This window comes from Gopherus flavomarginatus, chromosome 4 (assembly GCF_025201925.1).
Source record: "Gopherus flavomarginatus isolate rGopFla2 chromosome 4, rGopFla2.mat.asm, whole genome shotgun sequence".
Taxonomy (NCBI): Eukaryota; Metazoa; Chordata; order Testudines; family Testudinidae; genus Gopherus; species Gopherus flavomarginatus.
In genome coordinates, this window is record NC_066620.1 from 167,798,125 (window position 1) to 167,818,150 (window position 20,026).

The 20,026-nt window shown below is 42.4% G+C and overlaps 1 protein-coding gene across 1 annotated transcript in view; it reads right to left on the reverse strand.

Annotated features, from left to right (window-relative positions):
* The window catches only part of LOC127049727 (isoaspartyl peptidase/L-asparaginase-like), a 221,266-nt gene extending 203,453 nt beyond the window's left edge, over positions 1 to 17,813 (reverse strand). The window contains exon 1 of the mRNA XM_050950970.1: positions 17,621 to 17,813. Coding sequence (XP_050806927.1) covers positions 17,621 to 17,813 — 193 coding nt within the window. The remainder of the gene's footprint in view (positions 1 to 17,620) is intronic.
* Positions 17,814 to 20,026: the final 2,213 nt, after the last annotated feature.

Consider the following 20,026-nt stretch of genomic DNA (forward strand, 5'->3'; position numbering starts at 1 on the left):
CATTACTTTACATTTATCCACATTAAATTTCATTTGCCATTTTGTTGCCCAATCACTTAGTTTTGTGAGATCTTTTTGAAGTTCTTCACAGTCTGCTTTGGTCTTAACTATGTTGAGCCATTTAGAATCGTCTGCCAAACTTTGCCACCTCACTGTTTACCCCTTTCTCCAGATCATTCATGAATAAGTTGAACAGAATTGGTCCTAGGACTGACCCTTGGGGAACACCACTAGTTACCCCTCTCCATTCTGAGAATTTACCATTTATTCCTACCCTTTGTTTCCTGTCTTTTAACCAGTTCTCAATCCATGAAAGGATTGTCCCTCTTATCCCATGACAACTTAATTTACATAAGAGTCTTTGATGAGGGACCTTGTCAAAGACTTTCTGGAAATCTAAGTATATTATGTCCACTGGATCCCCCCTTGTCCACATGTTTGCTGATCCCTTCAAAGAACTCTAATAGATGAGTAATCATGATTTCCCTTTACAGAAACCATGTTGACTTTTGCCCAACAATTTATGTTCTTCTATGTGTCTGGACAATTTTATTCTTTACTATTGTTTCAACTAATTTGCCCGGTACTGACGTTAGACTTACCAGTCTGTAATTACCGGGATCACCTCTAGAGCCCTTTTTAAATATTGGTGTTACATTAGGTTGGTACAGATCACTAAGCAAACTAAACTAAACAAACTGTAAAGAATTACTACAGGAATAATTAAAAGCCACCATAGAGAGACATTCTCGCTCTGCTTTTCTAAGTAATTTTGTGACTAAAATGAATGATTTCCCTTGAAATGTGATTCAATTGACCTCATAGGTTTTAAATTTGGCTCTTAAATGGCCTAATAACTATGGACACTTGTGACAGGAATTAGAAAAGATCACTTTGAGAAATCTGCATTTCCTGTGTATTCGGCAGACAGGATCAGCAACCTTTGGCATGCAGCCCACCAGGGTAAGCACCCTGGTGGGCCGGGCCAGTTGGTTTACCTGCCACATCCATGGGTTCGGCCAATCGCGGCTCCCACTGGCTGTGGTTCGCTACTCCAGGCCATTGGGGGCCGTGGGAAGCAGCAGGCAGCACATACCTTGTCACGTGCCTGGAGCGGCGAACCGTGGCCAGTGGGAGCTGCAATCGGCCGAACTTGTGGATGTAGCAGGTAAACAAACCAGCCCAGCCTGCCAAGGTGCTTACTCTGTTCTAAGGCATTGCCATATGCACAAATAGCCTCTATTTTGGTATCATTTTGTTAAATGCCTTATATGAGTTAATATTTCTCAAACAGTTAAACTCTAATGTGCTACCTGGCATACCTGGTTTTTAAATTTCAAAGCATCTTCACTGAAGTCATCATGTCTCTCTCTGGTTTCTCCAGATGAGGACATCAGCAACATAATTGGTCATCCAGTTCCTCTAATGTGTCTGCTTCTTCTTGTGGAATACTTTTTCTGGGACCATAGGTACCATAAGGAACAGTATCAGGTGCCTTATCTAGAGATATATATTATGTCTAAAAGGTTGAAGTTTTAGTTTCAACTTCTTCTATTTATTTCTTCCAGAGTTGGGCATTGAAAGTATGCTCATTATCAAATTCCTTTTATAACTAAGTATATTCTCAGAGAATCCTTTATTTTTCTACTGCCATATTTGACTGCACCCATCCAGGTGGTTCACTAGCTGACTTTATAACTTCTAAAATCACCATGCATTATAACTTCTGCAGATATCACTCTCTGGATACCAGGAGAATTTTCCTGGCTGGAGTAATAAATGTGGTTACCTCAGAGTTTGAACAAATGTGATGTGTGTTCTTAGTGCAACCAATTTAATCAAACACATGATTGAGTTCTTCCAGTATATTATTTTCATTTAGCTCACGAGGCCTCCATTATATGTTTGATCAGTTTTAATTTTTCACAAGGTTTAATCCATAATAGAGGCTGAATCTCCACATTCACCATGACAAAATAAAATAATTTCATGGAACATTTGTTCACAGAGCCCTTAAAATCATACCTGTAAAACTGCCCATTGCCACAATATCTGAAAGTATGTCCCTCAGCCTGCACCACTTCCAGTAGCTCCCATTGGCCTGGAGCGGCGAACTGCGGCCAGTGGGAGCTGCCATTGGCCAGACCTACAGACAGGCAGGTAAACAAACCAGCCCGACCTGCCAGGGGATTTCCCTACACAAGCGGTGTCACACTGCATTAAACCTTTGAGAGTGTTTTTTGGTGGTTTTGTTTTCTTGTTTAAAGTTTATTTTTGAAGATGGGAAAATATTGCATCTATCCTGCTCCCTGGACCCTCGATTGCACCAGCTGGTTTTGGTAATGGGGCCCCTCCTTGGTTTCGTGAATCAAAAACTTTTGGGTAAAATAGCTTCAATGTGGGACACAAATCCCTGTGTCCTACCTCGAACCAGTCCTCTGTTGCTAGCTCTCAACAGATCACCATTTGAGGAATGCTGTCAGGCAGCATTTGAATTACATAAAAAGTAAAGGTTTCAGAGTGGTAGCCGTGTTAGTCTGTATCAGCAAAAAGAACAAGAGTACTTGTGGCACCTTAAAGACTAACACAGTTATCTGAGCATAAGCTTTTGTGGGCTAAAACCCACTTCATCGGATGCATGCAGTGGAAAATACAGTAGGAAATATACATATACATATATATATATATACACACACACACATATATACACACACACAGAGGACATGAAAAAATGGGTGTTGCCATACTAACTACACCTCTACCTTGATATAATGCTGTCCTCGTGATCCAAAAATTCTTACCATGTTATATCGAACTTTCTTTGATCCCCCGGAGTGTGCAGCCCCGCCCCCCAGAGCCCTGTTTTACTGCATTATAGTCAAATTCATGTTATATCAGGTCATGTTATATCAGGATAGAGGTGTATAATGAGAATAATCAATTAAGGTGGGCTATTATCAGCAGGAGAAAAAAAACTTTTGTAGTGATAATCAGGAAGGCCCATTTCCAACAGTTGACAAGAAAGTGTGAGTAACTGTAGGGAGGAAAATTAGTATGGGGAAAGTGGCAGGGGCAACATTAAAGGGATCTTCTGTACTAACATAACGACTCAGAGGTGTCAAATTCCTCGCTTCCCATAAATCTCACCAGGATGCTAAAGATCCTAGTACTGACACTGCGTTAACTTGGCAATTAAATAATTGACAGGACTTTCAGCAGAGAGATTAGGAAAAAGAAGAAAAACAGAAAAAGAAAGGGTGGGGAAACAGAAACAGATGTAGTACAGGGGTTCTCAAACTGGGGGTCAGGACCCCTCAGGGGGTGACAAGGTTATTACATGCGGGGGTCACGAGCTGTCAGCCTCTACCCCTAACCCCGCTTTGCTTCCAGCATTTATAATGGTGTTAAATAGATAAAAAGTGTTCTTAATTTATAAAGGGGGTCACAATCAGAGGCTTGCTGTTTGAAAGGCATCACCAGTACAAAATTTTGAGAACCACTGATGTAGTGAAAGTGAATGCCTTCCTGCCAAGTAATATTGGCAGCAACTCTAACATGTTGAACCAGTAATGAATTATGATAAAGAAAATACACCTAGAAATTTAGTTAGTACAAAAAGGTTGTGCAGCACTCTTTCCATTTGTGCAACTGGCACTCATTGACACTGCCCATTGAGACCAGTGGGAGATCCACCGGAGACTGAGTTGTATGTGGTCCTAAATTCACACCCTAGCACACAAACCAATAATTATTCAAGAGGTGCACATGTAAATATTCTTCTCCTTGAATAAGGGAATCCTTTCTGAGGGGATATGACCTCTGACTACAGCTAACAGCCTGCAGATGAAGTAGCAGCAGTTCTTCTGAACAAGCAGAGATCAGGAAGCTAGTTCTCTCTCTTCAGGCTCATGCTTCAGATGGAGACAAGTAGCTATCTCAGGAGACAATGGAAGCCTGTAGATCAAGGGTAGGCAACCTATGGCACATGTGCCGAAGATGGCACACGAGCAGATTTTCAGTGGCACTCACACTGTGCGGGTCCTGGCCACCAGTCTCGGGGGCTCTGCATTTTAATTTAATTTTAAATTAAGCTTCTTAAACATTTTAAAAACCTTATTTACTTTACATACAACAATAGTTTAGTTATATATTATAGACATAGAAAAAGACCTTCTAAAAATGTTTAAATGTATTATCGGCACGTGAAATCTTAAATTAGAGTGAATAAATGAAGACTCAGCACACCACTTCTGAAAGGTTGCCGACCCCTCCTATAGACCAAACCAGAGGAGAAGCTGCATGTATATAAGATCATAGAAGTGACAAAAATCTGGAAGGCCCAATAAATGAACTAATAAACTGTGCAAGCACCACACTGTCCCTAATTAGAGTACTAATTCTACAGTGTCCAAATGTCATCATCAAAGATACACTGCTGTTAATAGTACTGTAGCCCGTTTTAATTCACTTAATAGAGTTTCTCAGCATTCCTTTTTATATTTAAGCATATAGTTGGATCTCTTGACAGGAAATTACTCAACTGAGAAGCTGATTAACTACCAAATAAAGGTTTTTAAATCTCAGTAATACTGTTGATTCTGTATTGCTTTCTATTAAAGAGCAGAATCCTTGATATAATATGGCATTTCTTTTTTTCCAACCTCCAGTATTAACCTCAACCGCATTCCACCAATGACAATTTCCTATACACAAAGTAAACTAAGTGATAAAAGAAGAAACAGTAGTTTAACAGAGCAACAAAAGAAATAGCTTATTGATTTTATAGGGCATGTCAAGACAGCATAATCTTCAAAACCTGGTCTCAGTTGCCAATCAATTACTTAAAGTTTTATGTCTACTAATCAAATTAGTTCCTGCATGTTTGTTTCAAGTAAATGTATGAAATAGAGAAAAGTGCTGATTTTAGATAATAGCTTTAGTAATTTTAAGTGTTTAATATTCAGTGTACATATTCTTAAAACGTCAGTGCACGTTTTAAGCAAATAATTGTGCATCCACGCATTACTGCACATTTAAGACCCTGAATCACACTACACTTGTCAAGGTTTTTTCCCCCACTTTGAACTTTAGGGTACAAATGTGGGGACCTTAGCTTAGATCTGGTAACACTGCCACTACCTAGAATTTCAGTGTCTGGGGCACTTTGTCCCCCCAAAACTTTCCCCTCCCTGGGTTGCCTTGAGAGGCTTCACCAAATCCCTGGTGAACACAGATCCAAACCCCTTGGATCTTAAAACAAGGAGGAATTAACCATCCCCCCACAAATCCCTGGTGAGTCCAGACCCAATCGCCTTGGATCTTGAAACAAAGAAAAAAAATCAATCAGAAAGCTTTTAATTAAAGAAAGAACGATAAAAATCATCTCTGTAAAATCAGGATGGAAAATGCTTTACAGGGTAATCAGATTCCTATAGACCAGAGGGACCCCCCCTAGCCTTAGGTTCAAAGTTACAGCAAACAGAGGTAAAAATCCTTCCAGCAAAAGAAACATTTACAAGTTGAGAAAACAAACATAAGACTAACACGCCTTGCCTGGATAATTACTTACAAGTTTGAAACATGAGAGACTGATTCAGAAAGATTTGGAGAGCCTGGATCGATGTCCCGTCCCTCTCAGTCCTGAGAGCGAACAACAACCACACAAAAAGCACAAACAAACCAAGATTTGAAAGTATCTTGTCCTCCTATTGATCCTCTGGTCAGGTGTCAGCCAGGTTCACTAAGCTTCTTAACCCTTTACAGGTAAGAGAGACATTAACCCTTAACTATCTGTTTATGACAACAACACTGAAAACCCACTCGAACAGATTCAGATCAATTTATTGAAAACCAGCTTTATACAAGACTTCCTGGACCAAGTAAACCTATGCATCTGCATTAATTAGTACTGTAGTGAGCAACTCATTACAAAAAACAAAAAACTCTTAACCACTTCCACTAAGATCTCCTGCTGAGAATCCCAAATCTTCAGCAATTCAACTCTTAGGCTCAGCTAAAGTGTTTATCAGGGTTACCCCATATCATCCGAGTAAAAACATCACCATATGAAATCAAGCTGCTCAGAACAGGACTTTCTACAAAGCTAAATTAGCTATGATGAGACAGAGGGGCAAGATGACTGTTTTCAGACAATTTTTAAAAAGTTGGATCACATTTAGGAGATATGACAAGAGAGCAGTTGACGAGAGGAGGGAGACAATTACAGAAGGGAAACAAGGAAAAAAGAAAGGGATGAAAAGCAGAAATGGAGCCAAAACATGAAAGAAAGGTAACAGGGAAAGGAAAGACCATCACAGCTATGAGACAGAATGGTAGGACTGAACAAAATCTGCAAGTAGAGTAAAGAATGGGCAGTACTGCCAACCCTAAGCATTCGAAATCAGAAGTCAGACTCCAATTCATCATGAAAATGTCTTCACATAACATGAAGTTTGTTTTACCTACCTTTTGGTTTTTGAGCCTTTAAGGTTTACATTTCCAAGCTTTTCTCCAACACTATGATGTCTAGAAACAATTTTGTTTTAAAAGAACTGAAGCTAAGGTTTTCACATACTAACATAACTCCAGGATCTGGGGCTTTAAGAAGAAAAATTAATTATCACTAACTATTGTTATTTCGTTACAAGTCTCACAATATAAAGGAAGGTATGTGGAGAGATAGAAATACCGGGAAGATAATGGCAGGAAGGGACAGAAACATGACATGAATAATACGGAAAGTTGTGATCCCAGAAATTAAAATGCTATGTGACAGACCAAGAGTTCTCTTCAAAAAGGAAAATTTTGTGTGACATTTTTTCCATTCCTGAAATTCATTTGATGAATCGTCACTGGCTCTGATATTAAGCTATCTTTCCTCCCTGAAACTGAACTACCTTTAAAAGACCTCAAAATTTGGGCACTCTCTGTCATGAAGTCCCTAATCAGCTCTACAAAAGACCTGTCCTAATATTTGTTTGAAAGAGAGAACATAAGGGGGAAGATAAAGAAAGAGTACAAGCGAAACTGAGGTGTGGAGATGGAAGACTGGGGAGTGGAAGGAAAAAGGTAGCTGCAAGTTACATACAAGCAATCTGGATCTTTATGATTAAGGCCTATGGTGAAAGGAGAGGAAAATTTATAGGAGTGAGAGGAAGGAGGAAACAAAGAATGGAGGGAAAGCAAAACAGGTAGAAGTAGGAAATTATAAATGTGATGCTCTGTACCTCGGGGGAACACCCTACACCCCCATTTTCATCAATATGATTGTGTAGTATCTAATGCAAAGTTTGTCATGTTAGGTGTCTTCAGAAGGCTCGTGATGTACTGAGATTGTTGTTATTGTAATGTTATAGGTTGTAATTTCATGTATATAGTTATGAGGCTGAAAATGTGTCCTCATGGCTTAAAGCAAGCCCAGGCAAAACTCTCCAAGAGCAGGGATAGTTCACGCCTCATCAGGGCATGTATGGAACAAACACAGCCCAGCTCAAAGGAACAAATGACACTGGCCTAGGCAGCAACAAAGGATCTGTTGGACTCTCGAGTGAATCATCCCACTTCCTTTGGTCAGTTTGGGACTGCAATGAGGTAATGCTCACCTGACTCTGAAGGGAGGGGACAAAGCCAAGAGGAAGAAAGAACATGATAAAAGAGAGAGATGTTTGCCATGCTCTTCCTCTCTCTACCACCTCCATCTACAGACACCACTAGCAAGCAACTGAAGCGCTGATCAAAGGAGGGCAACCAGCCAGCCTGTGGTGAGAAGCATCTAAGTTTGTAAGGGCACTGAAAGTGTTAAGCTCAGCTTAGAATGTGTTTTGCTTTTATTTCATGTGACCAAATCTGACTTCTTGTGCTTTGACTTCTAATCACTTAAAATCTATCTTTGTAGTTAATAAATTTGTTTGTTTATTCTACCTGAAGCAGTGTGTTTGGTTTGAAGCATGCCAGAGACTCCCCTTGGGATAACAAGCGTGGTACATATCAATTTCTTTGTTAAATTGACAAACTCATATAAGCTTGAAGCATCCATCAGGCATAACTGGACACTGCAAGACGGAGGTTCCTAGGGCTTTGTCTGGGACTGGAGATATTGGTTAGTGTTGTTTGGTTGTGTCATAAACAGATAGCTAAGGGTTAATGTCTCTTTCACCTGAAGCACCTGACCAGAGGACCAATCAGGAAACCGGATTTTTTCAACTTTGGGTGGAGGGAATTGAGTGTCTTAGGTCTTTGTTTTCTGGCTGCCTGCCTTCTCTGAGCTTTGGAGAAGTAGTTCTACTTTCTAGTCTTCTGTTTCTAAGTGTAAGGACAAAGAGATCAGATAGTAAGTTCTATGGTTTTCTTTTCTTTGGTATTTGCATGAATATAAGTGCTGGAGTGCTTTGATTTGTATTCTTTTTGAATAAGGCTGTTTATTCAATATTCTTTTAAGAAATTGCCCTGTATTGTGTCATCTTAATACAGAGAGACTATTTGTATTTTTTCTTTCTTTTAAGACCTGTTGGAGTTTTTCTTTACTGCAGGGAAATTGAGTCTGTACTCACCAGGGAATTGGTGGGAGGAAGAAATCAGGGGAGATCTGTGTGTGTTGAAGTGGCTAGCCTGATTTTGCATTCCCTCTGGGTGAAGAGGAAAGTACTTTTTGTTTCCAGGATTGGGAACAGAGAGGGAGATTCACTCTGTTTGGATTCACAGAGCTTGTGTCTGTGTATCTCTCCAGGAGCACCTGGAGGGGGGAAGGGAAAAAGGATTATTTCCCTTTGTTGTGAGACTCAAGGGATTTGGGTCTTGGGGTCCCCAGGGAAGGTTTTTCAGGGGGACCAGAGTGCCCCAAAACACTCTAATTTTTTGGGTGGTGGCAGCAGGTACCAGGTCCAAGCTGGTAACTAAGCTTGGAGGTTTTCATGCTAACCCCCATATTTTGGACGCTAAGGTCCAAATCTGGGACTAAGGTTATTACATGGCGGCAGCTGGTGGGAGATAGACAGAATCCAGAAGCCAGTAGAAATATTATATTTTTCGTTTCTCTGCTAAGGGCTTTTTAGCAGAGAGAAACAGTTTGGTTTTAAAAGGGAACCAGAGAGAAATTTTTTTTTTCTGCTCTCTCTGGCAGTTTGTGGCTTGCATGTTAAGCAGAAGTCGTTAAGGACTATTAACAGTCTTTTGTCACACAATAGCACTCCCATTGAGAGTCGTACCAGCACTTATAGGCATGCAAATAAAGTGGTTTTTCTGGTTTCCCTTCATTGAACATTAGCTAGAAAGAGAAAAAGAAAAAAGGCACTGTTGCTAGGCAGACTTCAGGAGGCAACAGAGAACCTGCAGTTCAAAAGATAAACACCGGAGGGCACCCCAACACAAGAAAACAGGAACCATGACTTCTAAGGCAAAAATTGACGCTGAAGAACAAATCAAAGAAGCTGAACACAGGCGAGAGATGGAAAAACACAAACAGCAACTGGAAATAAAACAAAAAGAGATGGAGATGAAAGAAAGAGAAGAACAGATCAAAGAGGCAGCCTACCAAAGAGAACAGGCAGCCAACCAAAGAGAACAGGCAGCCAAAGAGGCAGCCAAGGAGGCAGCACACAAAAGAAAACTAGAAGAAGAAGAGGTGGCCCACCGCCGAGAAATGGAAAACCACCACCGAGAAATGGAAAAACAACAAAAAGAGAATGAAGAGAAGGAAAAACAGAGAAAACATGAACTGGAGTTGGCAAAAGCTGGGCTGCCTGTGCCAGCCAACCCTAACAACCCGGCGCCAAATATTGCTCCACAGCACAGGAAATTTCCCACCTACAAGGCAGGTGATGACACCGAGGCCTTCTTGGAAAATTTTGAAAGAGCCTGTCTTGGGTACAGCATTCCCGAAGACCAGTACATGGTAGAATTGAGGTCACAGCTCAGTGGACCTTTAGCAGAGGTGGCAGCTGAAATGCCTAAGCACCAAATGAATGACTATAAACTTTTCCTAACCAAGGCCAGATACAGGATGGGGATAACCCCAGATCATGCCCGTCGGCGTTTCAGAAACCAAAAGTGGAAACCAGAGGAGTCATTTCCCAAACACGCCTACTGCATTGCAAAAAACTATGAGGCCTGGCTAACAGGAAACAACATTCAAACCTTGGAAGAACTGAACCTCCTCATACAAATGGAGCAGTTCTTGGATGGTGTTCCTGAAGACATCACACGGTACATACAAGATGGAAACCCCAAAAATATCGCTGAGGCGGGGGAGATTGGAGCCAAATGGATGGAACTGGCAGAAAGCAAGAAAGCTACTGTCAAGGGGAACGATTACCCCAGGGGGCACACAGACCATAAACCCTACAACCGAGGACAGCCAAAGACCCCACATACCACCCAAGTAAAGCCACAGATACCCTACCCTTCAACCTCACCAGTCTCCAGTAACTCACCTCGGCCCAGTAACCCATCAGATGGAAGATGCTTTAAGTGTAATGAACTGGGACATATCAAGGCCAACTGTCCCAAGAACACCATGCGAGTGCAATTCATTACACCACCATCACACCAAAGATCCCCAGGCCCGGATGCCTCTCAAATACCCTTGGAGCGAAGGGAAAATTTGAGAGTGGGCGGAAAGAAGGTTACTGCGTGGAGAGACACGGGGGCACAAGTGTCAGCTATCCACCAATCCTTCGTTGACCCCAAATTCATCAACCCAAAGGCCAAAGTTACAATTTACCCCTTCATGTCACAAGCTGTAGACTTGCCTACAGCTCAACTGCCTGTCCAGTACAAAGGCTGGTCAGGAATGTGGACTTTTGCAGTCTATGACAATTATCCTATCCCCATGCTACTGGGGGAAGACTTGGCCAACCAGGTGAGGCGGGCCAAGAGAGTGGAAATGGTTACACGTAGCCAAACCAGGCAAGCTTCCAGACCCATTCCTGTTCCTGAACCGTCCACAGAGGCCCCGTCTGTGTTACCAGAGACCCAGACAGAGGTAGTGGACCCGGATTCCATGCCAACCACTGAAACAGCCACAGCACCTCCAGTCCCAGGCCCGGAACTGGAACAGCAACCAGCCCCAGCAAGTGCAACCCCATCTTCAAACTCAACGCCAGAGGGCGCCAGCGAGCCAAAACTGGCAGAAGCACAAGACAGCCATACCCAAAAGGCTCAGCCAGAGCCTGAAATACCCTCAGGTGCACCAGCGGAGAGCGGTACACCAACAATGGAAACAACCCCATCACCTACATCGCTTCCAGAGGGACCAAGCCCAAGTCCACAGTCTGAGGAAGAACTGGTGACCCCAGCCTCAAGGGAACAGTTCCAGGCTGAGCAGGAAGCGGATGACAGCCTTCAGAAAGCTTGGGCGGCGGCACGGAGCACCCCACCGCCTCTCAGCTCTTCTAATCGATCCCGGTTTGTTATAGACCAAGGACTTTTATACAAGGAAATTCTTTCTGGTGGACACCGGGAAGAATGGCAGCCGCAAAAACAGTTGGTGGTTCCAACTAAGTACCGGGGGAAGCTCTTAAGCTTAGCCCATGATCATCCCAGTGGCCATGCTGGGGTGAACAGAACCAAGGACCGGTTGGGGAAGTCCTTCCACTGGGAGGGGATGGGCAAGGACGTTGCCAAGTATGTCCGGTCTTGTGAGGTATGCCAAAGAGTGGGAAAGCCTCAAGACCAGGTCAAGGCCCCTCTCCAGCCACTCCCCATAATTGAGGTCCCATTTCAGCGAGTAGCTGTGGATATTCTGGGCCCTTTCCCAAAAAAGACGCCCAGAGGAAAGCAGTACGTACTGACTTTAGTGGACTTTGCTACCCGATGGCCAGAAGCAGTCGCTCTAGGCAACACCAGGGCTAACACTGTGTGCCTGGCCCTAACAGACATCTTTGCCAGAGTAGGTTGGCCCTGCGACATCCTTACAGATTCAGGGTCTAATTTCCTGGCAGGGACCATGGAAAAACTGTGGAAAACTCATGGGGTGAATCACTTGGTTGCCACCCCGTACCACCATCAAACCAATGGCCTGGTTGAAAGGTTCAATGGAACTTTGGGGGCCATGATACAAAAATTCATCAACGAATTCTCCAATAATTGGGACCTAGTGTTGCAGCAGTTGCTGTTTGCCTACAGGGCTGTACCACATCCCAGTTTAGGGTTTTCACCATTTGAACTTGTGTATGGTCACGAGGTTAAGGGGCCATTACAGTTGGTGAAGCAGCAATGGGAGGGGTTTACGCCTTCTCCAGGAACTAACATTCTGGACTTTGTAAGCAACCTACAAAGCACCCTCCGACACTCTTTAGCCCTTGCTAGAGAGAACCTAAAGGATGCTCAAGAAGAGCAAAAGGCCTGGTATGACAGACATGCCAGAGAACGTTCCTTCAAGGTAGGAGACCAGGTTATGGTCTTGAAGGCGCAACAGGCCCATAAGATGGAAGCATCATGGGAAGGGCCATTCACGGTCCAAGAGCGCCTGGGAGCTGTAAACTACCTCATAGCATTTCCCAATTCCTCACTAAAGCCTAAAGTGTACCATGTTAATTCTCTCAAGCCTTTCTATTCCAGAGACTTACAGGTTTGTCAGTTTACAGTCCAGGGAGAGGATGCTGAGTGGCCTGACGGTGTCTACTACGACGGGAAAAAAGACGGTGGCGTGGAAGAGGTGAACCTCTCAACCACCCTGGAACGTCTGCAGCGGCAACAAATCAAGGAGCTCTGCACTAGCTTCGCCCCATTGTTCTCAGCCACCCCAGGACGGACTGAACGGGCATACCACTCCATTGATACAGGTAATGCTCACCCAATCAGAACCCCACCCTACCGAGTGTCTCCTCATGCCCAAGCTGCTATAGAACGGGAGATCCAAAACATGCTACAGATGGGTATAATCCGCTCATCTTCCAGTGCATGGGCATCTCCAGTGGTTCTGGTACCCAAACCAGATGGGGAAATACGCTTTTGCGTGGACTACCGTAAGCTAAATGCTGTAACTCGTCCGGACAACTATCCAATGCCACGTACCGATGAGCTATTGGAAAAGTTGGGACGTGCCCAGTTCATCTCTACAATAGACTTAACCAAGGGGTACTGGCAAGTACCGCTAGATGAACCTGCCAAGGAGAGGTCAGCATTCGTCACCCATGCGGGGGTGTATGAATTCAATGTCCTTCCTTTCGGCCTTCGAAATGCACCCGCCACCTTCCAGAGGCTGGTAGATGGTCTACTAGCTGGACTGGCAGAATTTGCAGTTGCCTACCTCGATGATGTGGCCATTTTTTCAGACTCCTGGCCCGAACACCTACTACACCTGGAAAAGGTCTTTGAGCGCATCAGGCAGGCAGGACTAACTGTTAAGGCCAAAAAGTGTCAAATAGGCCAAAACAGAGTGACTTACCTGGGGCACCAGGTGGGTCGAGGAACCATAAACCCCCTACAGGCCAAGGTGGATGCTATCCAAAAGTGGCCTGTCCCACGGTCCAAGAAGCAGGTCCAATCCTTCTTAGGCTTGGCCGGATACTACAGGCGATTTGTACCACACTACAGCCAAATCGCTGCCCCACTGACCGACCTGACCAAAAAGACCCAGCCAAATGCAGTTAAGTGGACTAATGAGTGTCAAAAGGCCTTTACCCAACTTAAGGCAATGCTCATGTCTGACCCTGTGCTCAGGGCCCCGGACTTTGACAAGCCATTCCTAGTAACCACAGATGCATCTGAGCGTGGTATAGGAGCGGTGCTCATGCAGGAAGCAACAGATCACAACTTCCATCCTGTCGTGTTTCTCAGCAAGAAACTGTCTGAGAGGGAAAGTCACTGGTCAGTCAGTGAAAAGGAATGCTATGCCATAGTGTACGCCCTGGAAAAGCTACGCCCATATGTTTGGGGACGGCGGTTCCAACTACAAACTGACCATGCTGCACTAAAGTGGCTTCATACTGCCAAGGGGAACAACAAGAAACTTCTTCGTTGGAGTTTAGCTCTCCAAGATTTTGATTTTGAAATTCAACACATCACAGGAGCTTCTAATAAAGTTGCTGATGCACTCTCCCGTGAGAGTTTCCCAGAATTCAGTAGTTAAAAAGTGTTCTTAAAATGTAGAAGTCTGTTACTTATATACTTAGGAGTATATGTAAAGGTGTATGTGTTGTATTAATCTGTTTATTTTCAAGTTCTAGAAGGAAATCGCCGCCAGTGAGCTTCCCCACTGTCTGCAATTTGGGGGGCGTGTCATAAACAGATAGCTAAGGGTTAATGTCTCTTTCACCTGAAGCACCTGACCAGAGGACCAATCAGGAAACCGGATTTTTTCAACTTTGGGTGGAGGGAATTGAGTGTCTTAGGTCTTTGTTTTCTGGCTGCCTGCCTTCTCTGAGCTTTGGAGAAGTAGTTCTACTTTCTAGTCTTCTGTTTCTAAGTGTAAGGACAAAGAGATCAGATAGTAAGTTCTATGGTTTTCTTTTCTTTGGTATTTGCATGAATATAAGTGCTGGAGTGCTTTGATTTGTATTCTTTTTGAATAAGGCTGTTTATTCAATATTCTTTTAAGAAATTGCCCTGTATTGTGTCATCTTAATACAGAGAGACTATTTGTATTTTTTCTTTCTTTTAAGACCTGTTGGAGTTTTTCTTTACTGCAGGGAAATTGAGTCTGTACTCACCAGGGAATTGGTGGGAGGAAGAAATCAGGGGAGATCTGTGTGTGTTGAAGTGGCTAGCCTGATTTTGCATTCCCTCTGGGTGAAGAGGAAAGTACTTTTTGTTTCCAGGATTGGGAACAGAGAGGGAGATTCACTCTGTTTGGATTCACAGAGCTTGTGTCTGTGTATCTCTCCAGGAGCACCTGGAGGGGGGAAGGGAAAAAGGATTATTTCCCTTTGTTGTGAGACTCAAGGGATTTGGGTCTTGGGGTCCCCAGGGAAGGTTTTTCAGGGGGACCAGAGTGCCCCAAAACACTCTAATTTTTTGGGTGGTGGCAGCAGGTACCAGGTCCAAGCTGGTAACTAAGCTTGGAGGTTTTCATGCTAACCCCCATATTTTGGACGCTAAGGTCCAAATCTGGGACTAAGGTTATTACAGGTTGCACAATCCAAGGAGCAGCTTACATGCCAAAGGCTGTGCGTGAACAGCCCAGGAATGGGGGTTCTCACAGCAGAGCAGGGTCAGACTGGCTCCCAGAGTCAAGGGTTGGAGTGACTTAGCAGATCACAGGTCCGGATAACACCAGGGGAATGTCACAATAAAAAAATTAACATAAGGAAAGGAAAGAGAGGTGAGCAGTGGAATAGAGTTTCATTATTATTATTAGTGGTTGTGCATTTCATTTCGTTAGCATTTTGTTGCTTATCTCCTTATGGAATTTAATCGGTTCAACTTTGGAAAGCGATGGTGGGTCACATTCTACCCTCAGTTGCATCTGTGCCCATCTACTTCTCAGAAAGAAATATTTCTTCAGTGTTTCCTACCTACTGCCACTCTGAAGTAAAAAAAAAAAAAAAAAACCTATCTAAGCAACTGGGTTGAAAAATGTGAGATAAAAAAATAAGGTACAGAGTTTCTAATGGGGAACTGTCTGCCAGAGGGCAACTTTAAACTTCCTTGTATAAAGTCAAATTCTATCTTCTACTTACTATACCTTCCGGCAAGTAGAAAAGAAGGGGAATATTTTTATCCCTGTTATTTGTAGAACAGCAGAATTCAGCTATTAGAGACACCACAGTGACAACTGAATAATTTCACTTTAACAATGTCACAAATAGAATGGGCATTTTCACAGTACAGAACAGTAAGGGAAAAAAATAAAATGAAAATACATATCAAACTTCATAAATGATTTGTTCCACCTTAAGTTGTATTAAACACAAAGAGAAACAGTTGGCATTTTATATGAACTAGTCAGGAGAGAATGTTCTTTAGTGCTCTTGTGAGTGTGTAAGATTTTGGATGCTGAGCTTAAAAAAAAAATTAAGCTAAAAAATGGAGGCACACAAAATTAAGTCCTGATCCTGCAAACACTTACATATGTGCTCATATTTACTACTGTGAGTAACTCAATTGCGGCAGTTAGAAACATGACACCTATGAACCCAGGGACCTCTGGGTGCAAGCTTGCAGAGGGGTGCATAAGGGTTACAGAGATCCCCTAGATTGGGTATTTGTATAGTAGTTCAAAGAGTATTATGTAAGATCTCTAACGAAAGCCTGTCACACTGCTCATCATAATCTCTGTGAGATGTATGTATGGATAGTATGTGAGGAGTTCGGTATATATACTGAAAATTATGTTTTTAGGGTCTGTAACTTGGGGCTGGTCACCAGAAGATGATAAAATAAGTTTCTTTTATCAGTCTACATGCAAACTGAGTATTGTATGCTTCACAATGAACACCTGTTTGCAGTCTGAGCTAAATGCTAATCAAGTATTTACAAAGTCTCTAGGGGAGAGTCAAGAGAGGAAAACAAGCAGATATTACCCTGTTTGCAAGGAACGACAAAGGCTTTTGGACTATAACTTAGTGACGGAGACAAACTCTGGGTCTTTCCACTGAGGAAGCAAAAAGACAGTTTGACCTGTCTCATGAAAAGAAGATCTCAGCCAAGCCTGGCTGGATGGATTTTGGGTGAGCTTTTGCTCTATATACCATGGCAATGAATTGGTGGTTAAGTTTAGGCTCTAGTATGCAAGTTACACTTTTATTTTCTAGATAGCCCTTTGTTTTCAATATTTCTGCTTGCTATAATTTGAATCTCTCTTGTGCATTAAATGAACTTATACTTGCTTTCTCTATAAACAAATAAACAAAGTGACTCACATACTGCCAAATAGCAACCCCTTCCATGCAACAGTCCATGTCTCCTGTTCGGGAGCATATGAGTAGCTTGCACACTCTAGCATGACCAGGGACAGCTGCTGGTGAGCCTGCTGCTGGCTCCAGTAGGCAGTACAACCATGTCGGAGGAGCTGCCTGCGCTGGGTGTTGGCTCCTGCTAGAGACGGCCTGACATGCTGTTGCTTTTTCCCATGGTTCCTGGTACAGCCCTGCAGATATCCGATTTGATATAAATTTTGTATCCATGCAAGGCTCTACAAACAAGGCTCCCTCATGCTAAGGACAGGTGCCTCACAACCCTGCATACCACTGGGAAGCATCACAGTAATGGCAGTTGTGCAAACATTTATTAACCTATAAGATTTTTTCTTATTTTGTGGACTGATGTTATTAAAGAGCTCTGATTTAACAGATTAAACCTTGAAATTGAATTGTTAAATGTTAAAAGAAAACACCAAAAAGCCTCGATTTTTTGTTCACTACTCTTGCTAAAAATCAAGAGGATATCTGCTAAAGTGCAACCTTAGCTATAGAACTCTCAACCACCCACACAACAGTAAATACTTGTTTAAAAAAATAGCAATTATTGAACAGCATGAAGAAGAAACATAGCATCCAGCACTGAATCAGCGCCATGGGAAGTGTGTAAATAAAGTCTTTGGTGGGCAGATGAACACCACTTAAGAAGCAGCATAAAAAATAAACACAAAATAGAGAAACCTCTTGGGGGGAACATTGTGGATATATCAAAACTAAGATGATTTAAAGTATTTAAGAGATTTTTTTTAAAGTTACTACAATACCTGCATCAAACACAGTATCATCTTCTAAGGCCCGCACAGCAATTTCTACAGCCTTCATTGAACTTCCTCCCATTTCCAGCACTGCAAAGCCACTCTTAACTGCGTTTTTAACTCCCAGGATGCTTCTTTCAGCAAACTCATCTGGTATTGTCCAAGCTCCACCATGGACTACAAGAATGGGTTTTGTGCCCATCTTATTAGATCGTCAAAGATGATGTATCTGTTGAAACAGGCAGGTCCTTTTCAATGTAATATTAATATTGCACCTCAGAACAACATTCAGGAACATTAAAAGATTAATATTTTAGGTCTCAAATTCTGCTTTCTTTGTATGTGTTCGCACACGAGTAGAGTTCAAACCTCAAGGGTCCAGTTACAGGATCAGGCCCATAGTTTCTGAATAGTTCCTTGCATGATAAATATCAAAGATTAATGTTTATCTCCCCATCCCCTGGCTTCTTCTGTTTTTACGCATTCAAATAAATTTTACAGGAAGCTCTGAGTAAGCAGACCCTTTTACTTGTGTGTATCTCCTTAGAGGATTGAGGCTGACACAAGTACAGAATTATTAACATATTAAACTATCTTTCGGAGATCAAACCTCAATTGACAGGCAAATTTGGAGCAAGAGTGCCTTTGAAATTTAAATAAAAAGTTTCACATCATTTTAATGTATGTTTTTTTTTCCAAATTACATAGAAAAGCAAAATCTGAGACACAAAATTTCATGTAAAATATGTCACCAGTTTTCAACAGATATAATTCTAATACAATTTTTAAAAATGATACATTATTGGCTGAGCTGGAAGCAATACCTCCGGTTAGGAATACCTGACACTTTCCATTTTAAGCTCCTATTCTCAGTGGAACTTTGTCATAATTTAACCTTTCAGGCCTATAGTTTCCATCTTTGCTCTCTGCTTCATGTTGAATTCTTTTGGAAGCTTCAGTGAAGACAGTTCAGGTATTTCTGACAAGGAGCTGAGAGGGAAATAAAAAGTTTTCCCAACATTAAGTATTTTCCTAAACATTTATTTGAAGAGCTCTATTACCTCCAGGCTTTGGAATAGAAACTGGAAATTTGGATGGGGGTATATCTGGGGTCAAAGTGGTGCCTTATGTTGTCCGCACAGATTTGGTTGAGTTGTAAACCTCTAAAAATTGCTATTTCATATACACAAACAAACTTAACTCTAGCATTTCCTAACTTTTGAGGACTTGTCCTTGCAAGCCTAATATTCTTGCAACGTAAGTGTCTAGCAGCCAGGTGAGGAAGGAGCAGAGACTAGCTAGCACAGCTGATGTCTGTTAAAACTACTAGGCATTTAGAGCATTCACAACCACATAGCTACATTAAGTAAACCAGAAAGACAGCTCACTTTAGGAGCCTATATACCTGCCATGGGATCACATAGTTGGGCCCTCACCTGTGAAATAGCTGAACCCTGGTTGAATGGTGCATCACAAGAAGAGGAATTAATTGGCTCTGATGATTTATCACACTTGCTGGCACAGGGATGAGTCATCAAGCTTAAGCAGGCTCAGAGGTAATTCAATTATGATTCATCAGAGTATTTTAGAGCACTTAGAAGAATCCAGTTTTAAACAGAAAGCTGGTCTTAACTCTAAATGGTAACAGAGCTGACACTCCACTATAATTTAAGCATTTATACTGATTTCATCACCATAACACTGGCATGTTTTCATAGAATACCATGAAGCTTAGCAATAATGGCAAATACTGATGCTTAATTAGATGTGTTACCTAGCAGCTCTGTGTTCTCGGGGAACCAAGGCACAATACTCTCAGCCAGTCTGATTCATGAAAGACTTCCCAACCTCCAGCCTCTGCCAGAACTAAATCGCCATCAGAAAAAAAGACTGACAAAAAGCAATGAAAAGGCAGTGGGAGACACACATAAACCCCTGGGATAAGGATGACAGGACTTAGGAAACTCCCCAAGCCTCATTTGCATCAAAGTTGGGACAAGGAGGCATCTCTATTAGCATATAGAATGGAGAACAAAGATTCCAAGACAAGAACTGCATGGAACTTTCGGACCAGAAAAGCAGGGAAGCACGGCATGATGGGGGATCTCTGTTCCAGAAGTTAATGAACTCACACCTGCACACACCCAGCTCAGTAATTATTGGACCAAACCTAGTAATAATCCTTTATTAGTATCCAGAATAGAGAAGCTCCCTAATTGCATTGTGAGAACCCTCCAAGGAACACCACCCAAGGTGAGGAATGATCGGCTCCCATGGTATAGCCTGAACAAAACCAACTTTGGTATACTCCCTTGTTTACACACCAACAAATCTAGAGTTCTTCCTTGAACCATTGTTGTTTCTCTACAAAAACCTCCTACCCATGCTCAAGTAAGTGTTCTGATGCCTGGATCC